General features: G+C 39.3%; 1 protein-coding gene across 1 annotated transcript in view; it reads left to right on the plus strand.

The window, feature by feature from the left end:
* LOC122816730 overlaps positions 1-17,880 on the plus strand; it is a 2,226,031-nt gene that overhangs the window by 733,895 nt on the left and 1,474,256 nt on the right. The window contains exon 10 of the mRNA XM_044089722.1: positions 8,291-8,413. Coding sequence (XP_043945657.1) covers positions 8,291-8,413 — 123 coding nt within the window. The remainder of the gene's footprint in view (positions 1-8,290; positions 8,414-17,880) is intronic.

Below are 17,880 nucleotides of genomic sequence, written 5' to 3' on the forward strand. Positions count from 1 at the left end.
GACCTTGAGAGAATTCTGGAAAAAAATGTTGATATCTTTCACTGCCTAAATCTTATTGCTGAGGTCTGGGGGTAAGTCTCTCACAGGACCCTGAACTCTACCTGGAAGAAATTGTGGCCAGAAGCTGTAACACAGATAGACTTTTGAAGGCTTTGAGACTGAGCGTAGGCCTGCAAGTATTGCGGAGGTAATTGTGACTCTAAGGCAGTCTATGGGCCTGGAGAGCAATGCTGATGATGTGAAGGAGTTTGTTGAGGAGCATAAAGAAGAGTTCAGCACAGAGGAGCTGCAGGAGAGGAGCATCATAGGTAGCAGCAACAGATAGTGGCTGAGGAACTGTCTTCAGGTGAGTAGAAGGGAAGGGAGAATGTCCTTAGTTCACTAATCAAGGAAATGTGCATAAAATGGGTGAAAGTGCAAAATTTTCTGGAAAAATATCATCCTGACAAAGCTCTAACAAGCCACAATGTTAATTTGCTCAATGATGAAGAATGTCCTACTTCAGCGGCATCTTGAAACGCAGGCAAGAACAAGCATCATAGGATAGGTTTCTAGTGCAAATTAAACCTGGTGAGTCTCAAGCAGGGTTCAGTGGTGATAATAGAAAGCAGAAAGAGAGAGAACCCCTGAACAAACAGTAACATCTCTCCACTGTCAAGTTTTACAAACGTAAAATTTAAAGTTGTACTGTGTATTAGTGAACTTATACCATACCTAGCTTTTATTACTGAACTTACTCTTTAAAAGTAAAATAAAAATCCATTAATGCATACAATGTCTTATAAAATGTGGATTTTCTGGGGGTCTGGAATGGATTAATTCAATGTACATTATTCCTTATGAGGAAAATTTATTTGGTACTGATTGTTTTCGCCACTCAACATGCCTTCTGAAATGAATTAACAAGTACCAAAGTACCACTGTAACTTTTTCCCAAAGGTGACTCAAAATTATTTTGACCCAAACTGGATTCTACAAATTATTTAAAATGTCCACACAAAACTGCTGGTTGCAGCCATGTACCCCTATTTACTTTCACAACAATACAAAACACATTACAAAAGATTATCTCATTAAAAACAATGATTTATATTAGTTGGTAACCTTAGCCTAGACTTTAAGTTTCACCATCTCTTAGGCTCCCAAGTATGCAACGAAGTCCAGAAGGTTTAAGATGTCCTTCAAGGATGCATCTGCAGTCATCACATATGGGTTGTCCTGCCTCACGCAGCCCTTCGGTCAGCCGGATTCCAAAGTCTGGGTCCGGCATCGGCTGATGTCGCCCCCTCCCCGACGTCAGAGCACCTGTGGTATAAAAGCGTCAGCCGACGCCATCTTCCTCAGTCTTTCTTGCCGCGTGGTGCCCGAAGCAGAAGCAGTTCGCAAGTGCTGGTCGGCCAGCTCCTATAAATTCGCTATCCGAAGACTTCAAAAGCTAAGTACCCCGTTGGGGACTCTTTCTTGCCTCAGCCGATGTCAGATTAAGTTAATAATTGTTTAACTTGTGGGAAACAAATACCTCATAAGGATTTCCATTCTTACTGTCTTCCCTGCTTAGGCCCAGACCACGACGTCTCGGCCTGTTCAGCCTGTGCTTTCTTCAACCGACGCACTCTTGGATGTCGGTCGGAGTTCGCAGAAGTGTTTTTTGGGGCTAGTTTTTCATACAAAATGCCGTCGGAAACCCTGACATCTCATTTAATTAAGAAACTGAAAGGCAAGGACCGACACACGCGGGCCGCGGTTTCGGCTGAAACCGTGGCTAGGCCTACCGCGAGTGTCTCGGTCTCGGCTGATACAGAGTCCTTGGAACTTCCGAACCCTGAAACAATACAACCGACAGCCTCGGGCCCGAAGGCTCCTACCGAGTCGGTTACAGAATTGCCTTCAGAAACTGGTGTATTGGAATCTTCCGACACCATACCTTTAGACAAAGCTACACCAGCACATGGTGCAGCCAGGCCTCCTGCATCCATGTCCATTAAGGCTTTCACCAGGGCTAAAGCTGCAAAACACACTAAAGCCATGCCTCCCAGGGTTATTCCTCAGGGACCCTCTTCTAGTTCACAGATTCTTACCCTAGCAGAGGACCTTATCTCTTTAATCAGGGGCTCTCAGCCCCATCCGGACAGGGGCTCCCAACCTCCTTTAGACAAAATCCCAGGGTGGATCCCATTGATCCCCTTTCCTCAGAGGAGGCCTCTGTTGGCTCGGACCACTCGGACTACCAGGAGGAGGCTTATTCGGCCTACGAGGATTCGGATGCAGAGGAGTCTATCCCCTCGGCCTCCCCTCCTGAAGAGCTTTCCTTTGGGGAGACCCTTCACATTATGAGAGAGCATTTCAAATGCCAGGGCCAGGAATATTCTGATTCCAGGAAAAGACTAAGAACTTTTCTTCATTTACCTCAGCATAGACCTTTGGCTATTCCTCCTGTTTTAAATGTCATTGATGATGTGTATTCTGACTCTAGTATGACCCCTGACACTCTGCCTCCGGCCCCTGTTAAGCCCGATAGGTATTACAGGGTCCTGGACACACATAATTTTCTTTACAGGGCCTATTCTGCTGATCCCGAAACTATTTCACAGGGCCCTAAAGGGGTTGCAGCTGTTACTACTAAGAACCCACTCCCCGCTGCAAAGGAGTCCAGGACATTAGAGAGATGGGGTAAAAAAGTGTATACTTCTGCCACTCTTGCTATGAGGCATTAAATTGTCAATTTCATATGATACAGTACCAAGAGTATTTGTTAAAAGAAATGCATAAGAAACTGTCTTCTACTGAACCCCTAGACGGTAAATCCCTTCAGGATCTGGTACATAACTCCCAGCAGGTTAGTAACCATTTCTTGCAGTGTGGTTATGATGCATTGGAAGCTTCATGTAGGTCAGCAATGACTGGTGTTGTCATACGTGGGCATGCTTGGCTGAAGGAACAATCTCTGCCAGACCATGTTAAAGCTAAGCTTTTGGATGCTCCACTGGAAAAGCAAAAGTTATTTGGTTCCACTGCTCAAGAAGTCCTAAAGAAATTTGAGGAAAAGGCAAAATCTGTACAAACAGTTAAGGATTTTCTTCAAGTCCAACCACCTAGATTCAGCAGAAATTGGCCTTCCAAGAATTGGTCCTTTCCGGACACAGAAAGATTTCAAAGGGGCAGGAACAGGCGTTCCAGAGGTAGAGGGCAAGCTAGGGGCTCCTACAGAGGCCGTCAATGGCAACCTCCAATCCAGACAGGCAGTTCAGGACCTGCAACTGCTGCACAAGGACAGACTCAATGACTTTGCTTTGATTCCGCCAACCAGGGCTCAATTAGAAGCACCTTTGGGCGGAAAGCTTTCTTTATTCTCAAAAAATTGACACAACATTACAAGAGACAAATGGACACTCCAAATAATAGACAACGGATACAGGTTCCATTTCCACACATTGCCAAAAAGAAAAGGCATGCCAGGTCTGCCACCAAATCAAAGGGCAGAGGCTTTGAAACAAATCTCAAACTTACTTCAAATGAAAGCCATAGAAAAAGTTCCTATTTCAGAACAAGGCCAAGGATTTTACTCCAGACTATTCCTTGTTCCAAGAAAAGAGCATCAATGGAGACCAATTCTCGACTTGTCCGCACTGAATACTTATCTCATTGTGCCAAAATTCAAAATGCTGACGCTACAGCAACTCCTTCCTATGCTGGGCAAGGGGTCTTGGCTGGTGACTCTAGACCTCAAAGAGGCATACCTGCATGTCCCTATCAGACAAAGTTGCAGAAGACACCTCAGATTTCTTGCAGGGTAAGAGCATTATCAATTCTCAGCATTGCCCTTTGGCTTATCTACTGCGCCCAGAGTATTCACGAAATGCCTGGCATCAGTAATAGCACACTGCAGAGTTCAGGGGATTCAAATATACCCATATCTGGACGACTGCCTTATACAAGCGGACAACCAACAAACTTTGATAAAGGACTTAAATTATGCCATCAATCTTCTACAGGCCTTGGGATATAAAGTCAACATGCACAAATCAAAATTTGTTCCATCCCAAAGAATAACCTTTCTGGGTGCGGATCTAGATACAACCACCCAAATGGCTTATCTCACAGAAGAAAAACAAAGACAGCTACCGGATTACTTCAAGAATATGACAAGGCAAACTCAGCTGACTGCAAGGAAAATCCTGCAGGCCCTGGGTTACATGGCATCCTGTATTCTTTTGATTCCACAAGCAAGGCTTCATATGAGAAAGCTACAGTGGTACCTAAGGAGTTTATGGACTCAGCATAGTAACAGTTTGGAAACTTTAATCCCACTCATTCCATGCCTTCACAAGGAATTTCTGTGGTGGGCTCAGGCCAGCCAGTCCAACAGGGGATTGCCCTTCACAAAGCCAAAAACCTCCCAAACTATTACAACGGACGCTTCAGACCTAGGTTGGGGAGCACACATGGAGGGCAGAGGTATCCAAGGACAGTGGTCATGAAAGGAGCTGCGCATGCACATAAATCAAAAAGAAATGCTAGCAGTGATACATGCAATCGAGGCCTTCAAAATCTTTCTGCATCAAGGCCACCTACTAATAAGGACAGACAACACCACAGTTATGTGGTACATAAACAAGCAAGGAGGTACCCATTCCTACCCTCTTTGCAGACTGGCAATGAATCTTTGGGATCTTTCCTTGAAACTCAATATACAGCTACAAGCTCAGTTTGTACCAGGGAAAGACAATACACTGGCGGACAGCTTAAGCAGGAATATCATGGATGCACACGAATGGATGCTGCACCCAGACATCTTCCAACAGATAACACAATCTTGGGGGAGCCCGGACATAGATCTATTTGCATCCCCCCACAATCATCAACTGAAGAAATTCTGCTCAAGGACATACCACCCACAAGTGTGGAAAGTGGATGCCCTCTCTTTCAGCTGGAGAAATCTGACAGTGTATGCATTTCCTCCTATCCCATTAATGACCAAGGTGTTACTGAAGATCAGGACAGAGCAGCCAAAAGTGATTCTGATAGCTCCGGACTGGCCAAGACAGCACTGGTACCCACTGCTGAGAAGCATGTCACGTACGAAACCATGGCCTCTGCCTCTATGTCCACTTCTACTGACACAGCACAGATACAAAACTCTACATTCCAACCTGAAAACATTGCAACTAACAACATGGAGAATACCTTGACTCCTCCTCAGGATAAGCTATCCCAGAGAGTGAAGGATATTGTTATGGAAGCTCGCTGCCCTTCCACAAGAAAGGCATATTCAGCAAAATGGAAAAGATTTCTCATCTGGAACACCACAAAGGGCCTAGATGCGACAGTGATGAACATGGCACATATCCTGGAATATTTGGCAGAAATGCTCCACAGTGGTTTGTCTTACTCTTCTATTAAGATTCATGCTTCAGCAATTTCAGCAGAGTACAACACTGATCCACCTGTCTTTTCTCATCCTCTCCTAAGACAGTTTCTAAGAGGAATCAAAAACATCAAACCTCCTCGGAAACCACCTCTTCCTGCTTGGGACCTTAACTTTGTGTTGGAAAAATTAACACTGCCTCCATTTGAACCAGCAGCATCTGCAGATCTACAGTACCTTTCATGGAAGACTGCCTTCCTTCTGGCAATAACCAACCTCAGCAAGATGGGTTTCGGAATTGCAGGCCCTGATGGCAGTGCAGCCATTCATTATTTTTCACCAGGACAGAGTTTCATTAAGAACTAATCCTACTTTTATGCCAAAGGTGGTATCCAGGGTTTCATTCAATCAAACCATTCACTTGCCTACCTTCTTCCCAAATCCACAAAACAAAGGGGAGAAACTGCACACCCTGGACATTCACAGACAGTTGTGCTACTACTTGGACAGAACTAAAGGTTTCAGAAAAGCTGACCAGCTGCTAGTAGCATATGCTGCTGGTACTCAAGGAAAGGCAATTTCCAAACAGACTATTTCAAAATGGATAGGAAATTGCATTCGCTTTTGTTACTCATTTCATGGAAAGACTGTACCAGCTAACATTAGACCTCATTCTACGAGAGCCACAGCCACCTCCACAGCCTTCTTAAGAGGGGTGGCTGCAAAGGACATTTTAGAAGCTGCCACATGGAGCTCCGTGCATACATTTGCCAAGCATTACAATTTACCTTTATATTCCAGATCCAGAGCAGGCTTTGCTAAGGCTGTCCTGCAGGGTATCTTAGCTACACCATCCTTTTCCTAGTTCTTCCACCCCCTGATTGGCTATGGTATTCCACCCATATGTGATGACTGCAGATGCATCCTTGAAGGACAGTACAGTTTTGTACCTACCATAAATGTAGATGTCCGATAGGTATGCATATGCAGTCAGGTTTACCCTCCCTCCTTCCCCTCTTTGGTATTCCTAGGGTGCTTACCCCTCTATTAGCTAACTGGGGGGGGATCTATTATGGTGTATTTATTTTATATATATATATATATATATATATATATATATATATATATATATATATATATATATATAGATATTTTTTTTGCAAATGTTTGGATTTTTATTGCATTTCTCCAAATTTAGCCTTCCTAGAGGGCACCTGGCATCTGGGGCAAGAAAAACTGAGGAAGATGGCGTCGGCTGACGCTTTTATACCTCAGGCGCTCTGACGTCGGGGAGGGGGCGACATCAGCCGACGCCAGACCCAGACTTTGGAATCCGGCCGACCGAAGGGCTGCCTGAGGCAGGACAACCCATATGTGATGACTGCAGATGCATACCTATCGGACATCTACATTTATGGTAGGTACAAAACTGTACTTTTTCGCAAGGGCATGATAGGGAAGAGAGACGAAAATGGGAACATGTTTTTTGGGGAATGTGACAAGTTGTCAGATTTTAAACATTTCCTACCAAGTTCCTTTATGGAAATATTGAAGGAACAAAGGGTTATAACTAAGAATTCTTCTTTTGAACTGGCATATAGGATCTGAATTGCGTAGACATTATGCAGCCTTATTAAGTTTAGTGCTATTGGCTGCCAAAAAAGCAAATAGTTGAAAATCGAAATAAAAACCTAAATTTGTAAATGAATTAATGAATATTGTAAAAGAGATAAGAGCTTAACGCAAGATCTTCAGAAAAGTGAAGGAGCAAACGTCATAGAAAAAAAGTGGAATTTGCATGAATAGTACATAATGTTCAGGAGGAGTGAGGTTTAAGTGAAGGCAGGTATTGGGCAATTTATGTGATGGAGTAAACAAAACTTGTTAAAACATTAACTTAATAACAGTTGTTGTGTCTTTCGGATTTTCCCGGTTAGGGGTTGCCACAGCGGAACTCCGGTCCGCTAATGATTGGCAGTAGATTTTTACGTGCCGAGCTGCCGGCTCTGACGCACAACCTTCAATGAAGGTACGCCCATTCACGCATGTCTCCACACAGAAAAAGCTCTAGCTGAGAATCGAACAGGGCAACGTTTTACTGGGAGGTGACAACGCTACCCGCAGCACCACTACCGCAGTGTTAACTTAATGACAGTAACAATGTTAAAAATGTTTCTGTGGCTTGTTTTCTTTTTCATTGACATATGTTATATATACACATTACCTCTTAAACTGTGATGATGATTTTAATAAGGATATTTTAGAAATAAAAAAGAAGTCTTATGCATTATCAAATAGACAGTTATCCCTCTTGTCTTGGATTGGATGTGCTTTTTGCACCTTCAGGGTACCCATTTGCGTAATAAATTCAAAACTCTGTCTAGAAGGTTCCTGAATTTCTGTGTAAGGGAAAGTTGCTACCAGTTCAGGACCCTACCTTCAATCTCATTTCAGTGCCATTAGTATTTACTAGCTGTATGTGTAGATTTTCAGGGCTGTTAAAGATAAGATCCGTGTTTTCCCTTACACTTATGACTAGCTTCTGGCAGTTTCTCAGTACGTAAGATGTCCAGGGTTCCCTCCTAACTTCCATGTAGTTACTTTGTGGAGTTTTATGTTTTCCCAGTGTCCAGTGTTTTTGCTTGTGATGAGGATAACAAGTTTTCTCCCACATCTCGGCTTTACATGCTGACTGACTTTAATGTGCATTTACCCTTGCCCTCTGATGCCTTACTTAAAGCTAATCTGTAACAACCCTGTCCATATTGCATCTTATTTTAAGGTGCAAGCATTTGATGTTTTCAAAGAATCAAATTACTATTTGTTTGTGCGAGTGTGTGTATGTGTGGTTATTTAGTCCCCTGCTGTCATTATAAATTGTGAATTGATGAGTGAAGAATTTATCTGCTTTTCCCTTTAACGCAGGATTACAGAATCCCTCCAGAAGAAGTTGGTTCTCTGTGACTTTCCTGAGTACTTGTTTAAGAAGATCATTTTATTCTTTCAGTCACTCCCTCTTCCACCATTCTGTTTCCAGTTCAGTAACTGGTAAGTGCAATTATTTTTGACCACATTGTTAATTTCTGGAAAATTTTAGTGTTTTTTTTTTTAACCATTAGGTACTTCCCATCACCGACACTGTGATTTGGTTTCCTAAACTTAGTCTTTTAGAACACAAACCACAAGAAAATAAGTATGATGTTTAAATAAAATTTGTATATGCTTCTCTCAGTTTTTCTGCCGTTTGCACTAGAGGGGAAGACATTAATGTGAAATATTGAAGTGCCCTGATATTTCTCAGTTTGTGACAAGGCTACAAAATATTGAGGAAAAAGTGTACTGAGATACTTGTGTTAAAGTTCAGAAATAAATATAACAAAGTTTTACCTTTTAGTCATGAGTCAAAAATAACGCTTGAGGATGTACAAAGTGCTTGTTTATTCCATAAAGAGTGTTGGGAGACTGCCTAATAACATTTTCAGATCATTAAACGTATATGAACAGGCTAGAAGGTGACCACGGAAATATGTTCTCCTGATATCAAAGAAAATGTACAATGCAATCCACTCAGAACGATAAAACAGTCTCCGTTATAGAAAAAACTGGTTTGTCTATTAAACCAGTTTTTTCTATAACGGAGACTGTTTTATCATTCTGAGTGGATTGCATTGTACATTTTCTTTGATATCAGGAGAACATATTTCCGTGGTCACCTTCTAGCCTGTTCATATACGTTTTGTGATTTTTTTTTATTTCATTTGAGGCTACGAGGTATTTACTTCGCTGGGAACTTCACATATTTTTGGATTAGTTATTTTCAGATCATTCTCAAAGAATAGAGGAAAATGCCTCATATATATATATATATATATATATATATATATATATATATATATATATATATATATATTTTTTTTTTTTTTTATCAGTTTCACATATACAGAACTTTGAGGTAAGAGCTTTTAACAAATAATAAAAGTTTTAAATATTTTGTCATTGTGATCCTTGCATAGAGCTTCACTTGAACACTTGACAATATGCCATTTAAACCGTAGACCACTTGTGCTTAAGATTTATTGGGTTGCAACGTTTTAACATTTGGTATCAGTAGACACCATCTCACATGTATACTTGCAAAGACTCACCCCCCCCAGCCTGAAAAGGCCAGAGCATACTGTTGATCAATCCAATTTCCATGGATATCTGATGCTTTTAAACATAACATCCCTTAACTCCTTCAGCACTTTGCCTTCAACTATTTGTTAGTACAGAGAGGATACAATTGTAAGAGTCTTTGAAATATAAATGAGTCTGTTCTCCCACACCACTGCTAGGGAACGGAATAAGCTCTCCCAAAGAATCTCCTCTGCACCATCCATCTCACTTTTCAAGACATCACTAAAGTCACACCTCTTGCAATCATGGCTCTGTCCCTGAGTCACATAAAATCTTTTCTGCTCTCCTCCTAACTTGCCACACCTCATCTCCTCACTGCTTAACTCCGCTATTCTGTACTACTCAAATACTCCCTATCAGGAACTATCCTACAAACTATTTCTCACGCTATGACATATCTCCCGAATAGCATTATTTTCCAGATTCCATTCCTTCATTTTTATGCTTTGTACTACCAATAGGGAATTCAAAGTTATGTTCTCTATATACCAAGCTTGCTGAAATCAAACTAAGGTACACAAAAATCTCCTTGATTGTATATATGCCACTGTATAGAAATGTTCTGTCATTTGAGGGTTATGTGTTGTCATATAAAGACATGGAGTTCTGATTGTATATATGCATCTGTGCAGAATTTTTTTTGTCATTTGCTGTATTTGTACTGTTATGTTATGGAGCTTTTCTCCCCAGGCCTCTGCTGTAAATGGACCTTGTTTAAGTCGAACTTTCCCGGTAAACAAATGTAAAAAAAAATAAAGCTACTACTTATGTGAAACTTTATTTTGCATAGTAATGCATCTATTTTTCATTTTGGTTTTGACATAAATGTATTAACATGTCTGTTAAATTTGGTAGACTTTTTTGAGACCGTCATCAAAGCCATGGATGAGGAGAAGACTTTGCACACCTCCTACCTTGACCTGGCCAAAGCCTTCGACACTATTCCCCACTCGGACATAATAGATAAACTCTCTGTCAACTAGGCATCAAACCCGTATGTTACCAGATGAGTAGCTAACTGGCTCACTGATGGAACCCACCTAGTCAAAATAGGGGAAGTCACCTCCAGCAGTAGACCCGTATCGAGTGGCGTACCCCAGGGTTCAGTCTTGGGGCCTCTGTTATTGGGATATACTTTTTTGAGATGCAGGCCGAAACCAGTGGGCTATGGCTGACCAAGTTTGCAGATGACTGCAAGGTGGGAGCTGTCATAATTTTCCCTAGTGACGTGGACATCCTCCAAGAGGGTCCCACCCAAACAGATGACTGGTGCCAGAAACATGGCCTCAAGCTGAATGCAAAAAATGCATCATCCCCATTAGGGAGAGTGATGTCCCCACAAATTATCACATTAATAACATCCTAAGCACTCAGTCTGTCGTGAGAGATTTGGGCCCCTAGATTGATAGGAATCTGACTTTTGACCACCATGTTGCTTCCATTGTACAGAAAGCTTTCTACATGGCCCACCTCATAAGTAAGGGTATCTCATCCAGGGACAAGGAGGCCATAGCATCCCTGTATTCCTCCCTTATAAGGCCCATTATTGAGTACAACACCCCATTCGGCATGTACCTCACAAAGCATATTTAGCAGCTGGAGAGACCACAGAGGTTCCTCATCAGGAGAAACCTTGGCCTTAAAAATCTACCATACACAGGATAAAAGCCCTATCCCTCTACTCTGTTTCATACAGACTCAGAGGTGACCTCTGTCTGGCATAGAAGGCGATCTCGAACCCCGCCTTGATGGAACTGCTGCATATCCACAAGTTAAGCTGCACTCCAGTAACCAGTGAACACGGCCTCAACCTGGTCTGTGACATCAATAGGACTTGTTGGCGGGACAGATTTGTGTCCCAGAGACTCCCCCCATCTATGGAATAGACTCCCTCTCCACGTCAAGCAGAGTAACTCTTTACCCCTTTTTAAATGCAACCTGGATAACTGGATGTGAAATAGAAAATACATCCCTGGGATTCCACCCGCGTCCCCTGCTGGACACAGAGGTATTAGGTACTGATTTGTCTATGCATGGGCTAAACTCTTGGCTAGGTTTATAAGGACCTCAGAGCCAGTAGCCTACTAACTTCCTATGATTCTATGAACATTTTATTTGACTAATTTGTAAAGAAACTATAAGTTAATATGCATTTAGTGAAGAATAAACATGACTCGTTTGCAGCATTTGCATCACTGCCTTTTTAAGACATTGCTGTAAACAGAGGTGGAAAGCTATTTGGAAAATAATGCAGATGATCACTAGTGAGCATACTGTGTCTGTGTGATTATCATTCATTTCATTTTTTTTTTGTTGATCTGGATAGGATAGTCCAGCTGAACAGGACCTGTTTTCAGCAGAGGTCTTTTTATTCTTTCATTTATACTCTGTTGATTAGGTTAGTCTCATTAGGCCAAAGACTTTTTTCAGGGGAATCTCAAGGTGATATTCATACTTAGCAGGGGAAATCTGACCAGGGGATTGGGGGAAATTCCCCTACTCAGCGTACGGGGAAAAATTTCAGTGTTGCACTTCTGGCTTCTGTTCTGAATGCGTAGGTGGCTCAGAGAAGCTGGAAGAAAGATAGAAGTAGCGATCAAGTGTGAGGAGATTACAGAGTAGCAAGTGGAAGATGCTTTGGAGAAGGTAGTGGCTTCAAAACACTACCAATCTTTTTGTGAAAGTGTGGTTGGAGGATTGAAGGAAGTAGTTGAAGCAGAGGAGAAGGATAGAGAGAAGAATAATGAAGTTTACCGATACTTTACAGGATTCAGAATACTTGTTCCAAAGGATCTGTTCGGTAGTTCAAAATCGGAATGTGTAATTACAACCCTGCAATCAGGGGGGGGTTGCAGGATGTATACTTAAAGGGAATGATCAGTCAGAGTGAGCCAGAAAGTGAAATAGCGTCTTGGGGCAAAATCATGGATAAAGTACAGGAAGAAGAGTTGAAGGAGATCATGGGGAAAAATCATACTCAAAAATCGTCAAGGAAGGAAAGAAGCAAGTGGAAGGTATAGAAGGAGCAAAAGAGATGGTGAAAAAAGAATTATTTGTTTGACTTCACAGCAGGGAAGAGAAGGAAATTGAGAAGTACAAGGTATGGGATACAGTAAATGCAGCTTTGGGAACTTCACCTAAAGAGGTAAGAGTATTTATTCATCTTAGTAGAGAAACTTATTGTGACATATTATTAGACACACAACAGTACATGGAAAGTTTTCTAGAGAAGTTTGAGAGGAAAATGACTACAATCTGTTATGTAGTACAGACAGTTAATAGAGAAACAGAAAAAGGATTCTTGTACAATTTCGAACTGAAGTTGGTAAAGAAGCATTAAAGAACTATTTAAAAAGTGTATATAAAAACATTGTTGACATTACAGAAATGTATGTTGAAAGAGGCTTATGGACTTGGGGATGGGATTGTGGGATAATTTTTGAAAATGGAAAATGAAAAAAAAACTGTTCAAATAATTTTCTTGAGTTGCAAAAGCCAGGGAACCGTTTGGCTAAGCTTGTATAGGCCCTAGGGCCAATAGCCTAGTACCTACCTATGAACCTATATACCAAGTGTGATAAATGTCAAAGGTAATACAGTTTTTTGTCAGATGGAGGGGACAACCAAAATTTTTTTTTGGAATGGAGGGTCTTAAGTAACTGTGACAAAAGAATTTTTTTTTTTGCGGAAAGATGGGACATGAAGCAAAAAATTTGATTTAATGTAAAAATGTGGGAAACCAGGACATGTTTGGGTGGATTTCGACAGGTACAAATCAAAAAAGAAGTACAAGAATTTGTTTATATTATAGAAACAATTGTATGATATGAACATGAAGAACAGAATGCCATAATGCCATATAAGGGGAGAATAAAGAAAAAATAATATATGAGGAAAATGAAAATAGGAGGAATTGTTACAAGAGACAAGTGAAGAAGATGATGTAAACTGGAAAGTAGTGAGAGGAAAAATTCTGTAGGAAAAAGAGTGAAAGAAAAAGTTAATTTAAAAGTGCGGTTTGCAAAAGAGAATAAAAAAGTTAAATTTGCTAGAAACTGAAAATCCTGTCCATAAATGTTAATAGTCTAAAGAATATTAAAACAGGGTTAGGTGTTTTAGAATGGTGTGTGTTAATTGATAGGCATGTAATTATTTTAGACACAAGAAAATTAACAGAAAAGGAAATACTACAGATGGAAAAACTCATCTGGAACATGGGAAAGATGTTTTTTCAGGGGTCTTTCTGTTTTGTAATGAAACAATTAATTCATTAATGGAATTAGGTATGATAGCAGTGTTAAATATAACATGTAAGAAAAGTGTATAGAATTATTGCTATTTATGTTTGTTGCAAAAAGGAAAGAGAAGAAATGTTTAAAAAAGCCTGAATTATGAAGGCATGAATATGGAAATAATAATGGGGGATTTTAATTGTGATTTAAGGAAAAGAAAGAAAGAATGAAATAATGAAAAGTGAAGAGTTATATTTATGGGAAAGTAAACACTGGACGTATAAGAGAAATGAGATTAAAACAGAAATTGAGTATTTTGTAATATCTGATGGTGTGAAAATTGTAAAAGAAGGAATAAAAGAAACAGGTTTTTCAGATCTGGCTATTTGGGTAGAAGTAAAAGAAAAATAAAGCTGTACAAGGACAGGTAAAGCCATAAAAAGACTTGAAAAAGATTTAGATAAGGAAGGTAGAAGGGAAATTAACCAGTTGTGGAAAGGCCATTTATAAATGAGAATTTTCTATGAAGATTGGACAGAATAGTGGATAAGCTTGAAAGAAAAATCTAAAAAATGGGTACTTGTCTATTATCCCAACCAGATTCCACAGTCACTACTTGAGATTGTAATTCTTAATTGTAGCAGACTATATCAGACTTTGGTATGTGTGTTAACTGTATTCCATTTTAAAATGTGTTCGGGAAATGTTTTTAGACAGAGTTCATTTCTGGATGATCACACCATCACATAGTTTTGCCGCTGTGTAATACTGTTAGGAGACATTTCTGACCTGCTTTCTTAAAGAATTCCACAGAAAACCCAAAACGGCACTGGGAAATTACTTCAAATTGGAGACACATTTTTTTAGTTAGTTGGTGCAAAAAAATGTTTGCAGTAACACAAATGTCATGAAGGATATGAAATTGGACCTTGAAACAAATGAAGCTTTTAAGTGTGAGACTCTGTCCAGAAATGTGAAAGTGTGCCTAACTGATGTAATGGAGTTAAAAAGTTGTTGCTTCAAACAGCTACCATGGATGAATGAGCCAGAGTCATTAGGCTCCTACGACAGTCACAGTCCCATCATGGTCTGCTCAAATTATCGGCCAGAAAGGTGCACAGAAGTAGTAAGGAGTGTTATATTCTCCTCACTGGAAACTTTCAGTACAATTTTCGGCAGGAGTATAGCTTTGAAAACAGCCATTTCTCCTGTTCAGAATCTAGTTGCGATAATACACAAGTGCCAAAAAATGTTTCTCAGAATGTCAGGTGGTGAGGAGATGGAAAGAAAAACAGAAATATAGGTTAAGTCAGGAAGTATTTAGAGAGGTTTTTAAAAATAATACAAACTTTTATGAAAAGGAAAAAGATCTTGATATATAAGAACAAAGGTGTTACTTACAAGGAAAAAAGAAGTGGCTCTATATTTGAGCAAGATAGTCAGAAAATGAGAGGGTAATAAGGGAATTGAAAAATAGTGAAGGAGAAAGAATGCACAGGAAGAAATATTTGCAGTAATAAAGGAGTATATAAAAATACATTTAAAAAGATAAAGGTATGCAAAGTTAATAGCATGATCTTTTGTACCTTTTTTAATGAAAAAAACATGTAAATTTTAAAATAACTAAATAAGGAGAAAGCTACCGGAATAGATGGAATTGAATATATGTATTATAATGTGGAAAGCTGGCAAAAATTATATTTTGTGGAAGTATTGAATGAATGATTTAGTAAAAGGGATAGTTAAAAAAGACGTATGTACTGGAGTTATAACATTTGTTTGGAAAAAAAGGAAAAGATATAAAAAATTGGAGATTAATGGTATTAAAACCATACAGATTATAAAACATTCATGAGAATAATAGGGAAAAGATTAAGAAAGAATGTTGATAAATGTTAATAAATGTTTGGATGTGCAATTTTTGTTTAAAAAAAAATAAATAAATAAAAAAGGTAGAAACAAAAGTTGTGGTAGGAGATGAGTAAAACAATATGATGAGTTATAGAATGTATTGAGATGCTACAGTGTAAATAATAAAATATGTCAGTGTATGAGAATAATAATAGGAGTAATATTAAATGGATGAGTAAGTGAAGAGATAAAAATGGAATGTGGAATAAAGCAGGGTTGTCCGGCAAGCAGCATTTTGTTTGCATTAGTTATGAATCTGTTTGTTAATAAAATGAATAAAGAATTAATAGCAAGGTCTAAGATGATGGTGCGAGCACATATCTTACTTACATAGATGATATAGTTCATCACTAAGAATAAGGAATGTATGGAGCAGGGCATTATAAAATTGAATTGATATTTAAACATGCTTGGTTTATGTATTAATAAGGAAAAGACAGGAATTGGTTTTGTGAGCAACCTAGAAGTTATTCAATTTAATGAAGAGATATAGTGAGAGCGATATATTGTGAATAATGTTTGCAACAAATATGAAAGAGAGAGACAATGGGAGAAAATTATACAAAAATGAAGGAAAATAAGCATATTTTGGAAATCCTATAGATTATCATATAAGAAGAAAGGCTCCAAATGGGGAGAGAAGTCAGCAAGCAAAGGAGAGTAGTATTGCTGAAACTGAATTCATCCTTAAGTTTTGGTGAGTACCTTCACGAGTTGGACCCTGTTTTTCACAAAATCTCACCAAGACGACACTGATATATAGATTGTATTTATGTAGCATATATCATGGACAGAAGTAGGTTAAAAATTAAAAAAGATAGCTTGGTGCACAAGATCCAGGTTAAAAAAGTGCCCAATCCTGGTAGGTGCACTGGTGCCAGTACTGGGAAAAACAACAGTGTAGACTCCTTAAAATATGGAAACACTCCTACAATGGGGCCAGGCCCAGGGGGAGGATGCCCCCCTGTTGTAGAAGGAAGTAACAGATCACAAAAACTGATAGGCCAAAGGAGAGCCATAAAGATGATAGAGTGCACTGTTGAGGATACTGTCAGAAGCTTCAAATAAAATTTGTTTTCATTAATAAAACAGATTTGTGAAAACAGTATATAGACCAAGAAACTTTGATCTGTTTGGAAAAAGAAGCATCTGAAGAAGTGTGAAAATATAAACAAAAACCTAGAGATTTTTGCAAAGTATAAAAAAAAAAAAACTATGGACATGGGAAAGAAAGAGAGATTTGATATGGTCCAATATTTATGCAACGGCGAAAGCCAAATTAACCAATATAAAGAAGGCAGCCCCCAAAATATTCAAAGAGAAATACAGGTAAAGGCTTCCAGATATGGAAAATTTTACAGTAAAATAAATTACACAGAGGAAATGCAGAAAAGATTAGTAAAGTAGAAGTTAAAAAAAAAAAATAGACGTTGAGGTTATAGAGTGCCTGTGAAAGTGAGAGAGTTGATGTAGAAGGTCTAACACAGGTTACATTACAGCGTGATGGAATGAGTCCCCAGCATAAGGAGAAATGGAAAAGAAGACATATGGACATGAGAAAGAGATCGAATATGGTGTAATATCTATGCAAAGGAGAAAGCAAAACTAATCAGTACAAAAAGAGCAACACCAAAGATATTTGAAGAGAAATACAGGCTAAGGAATCCAGACAGGGAAAACTTTATAATACAAAAAATAAGACAGAGAGGAATAGTAGAAAAGGAGATAAGTAATGGAGAAGTTAAAGAAATAGGAAGTGAGGTCATGGAGTACCTACGAAGTGAAGGATTCTCTGTAGAAAATCTAATTCACAAAGCACCACAATAGGCTAGAGTAATGGACTTCCAAATTAAGGGGAAACCAGTGGAACAGAAGCAAGTGGTCAGATGCCATATGAAGATGTTTTGGAGCCTTTCACAGGAAACTAGTATAAACGTTCACTTGAAGTTGACAGCAAGGGAAGGAACAGGAAACTGACACAGTCAGTGTTGAGGACTGATAGACCAGTGAGTTCCCATATGACAGAGGAATGGATGGCACAGGATGAAATTGAGAATGTGACACAGGAGGAGGCTATAGAACTTTCTATAGAATGCCCACAGGAAATGGAAAACATAAAATGTGCCCTCAGTTTAGAAGAAAATGAGCTAAGAGAAGAGTTGCTTGATTTAATAGAGAGATGAACATATTAAGATC

Source organism: Protopterus annectens, chromosome 12.part0 (assembly GCF_019279795.1).
Source record: "Protopterus annectens isolate FY-2018-M chromosome 12.part0, PAN1.0, whole genome shotgun sequence".
NCBI classification, from domain to species: Eukaryota; Metazoa; Chordata; order Ceratodontiformes; family Protopteridae; genus Protopterus; species Protopterus annectens.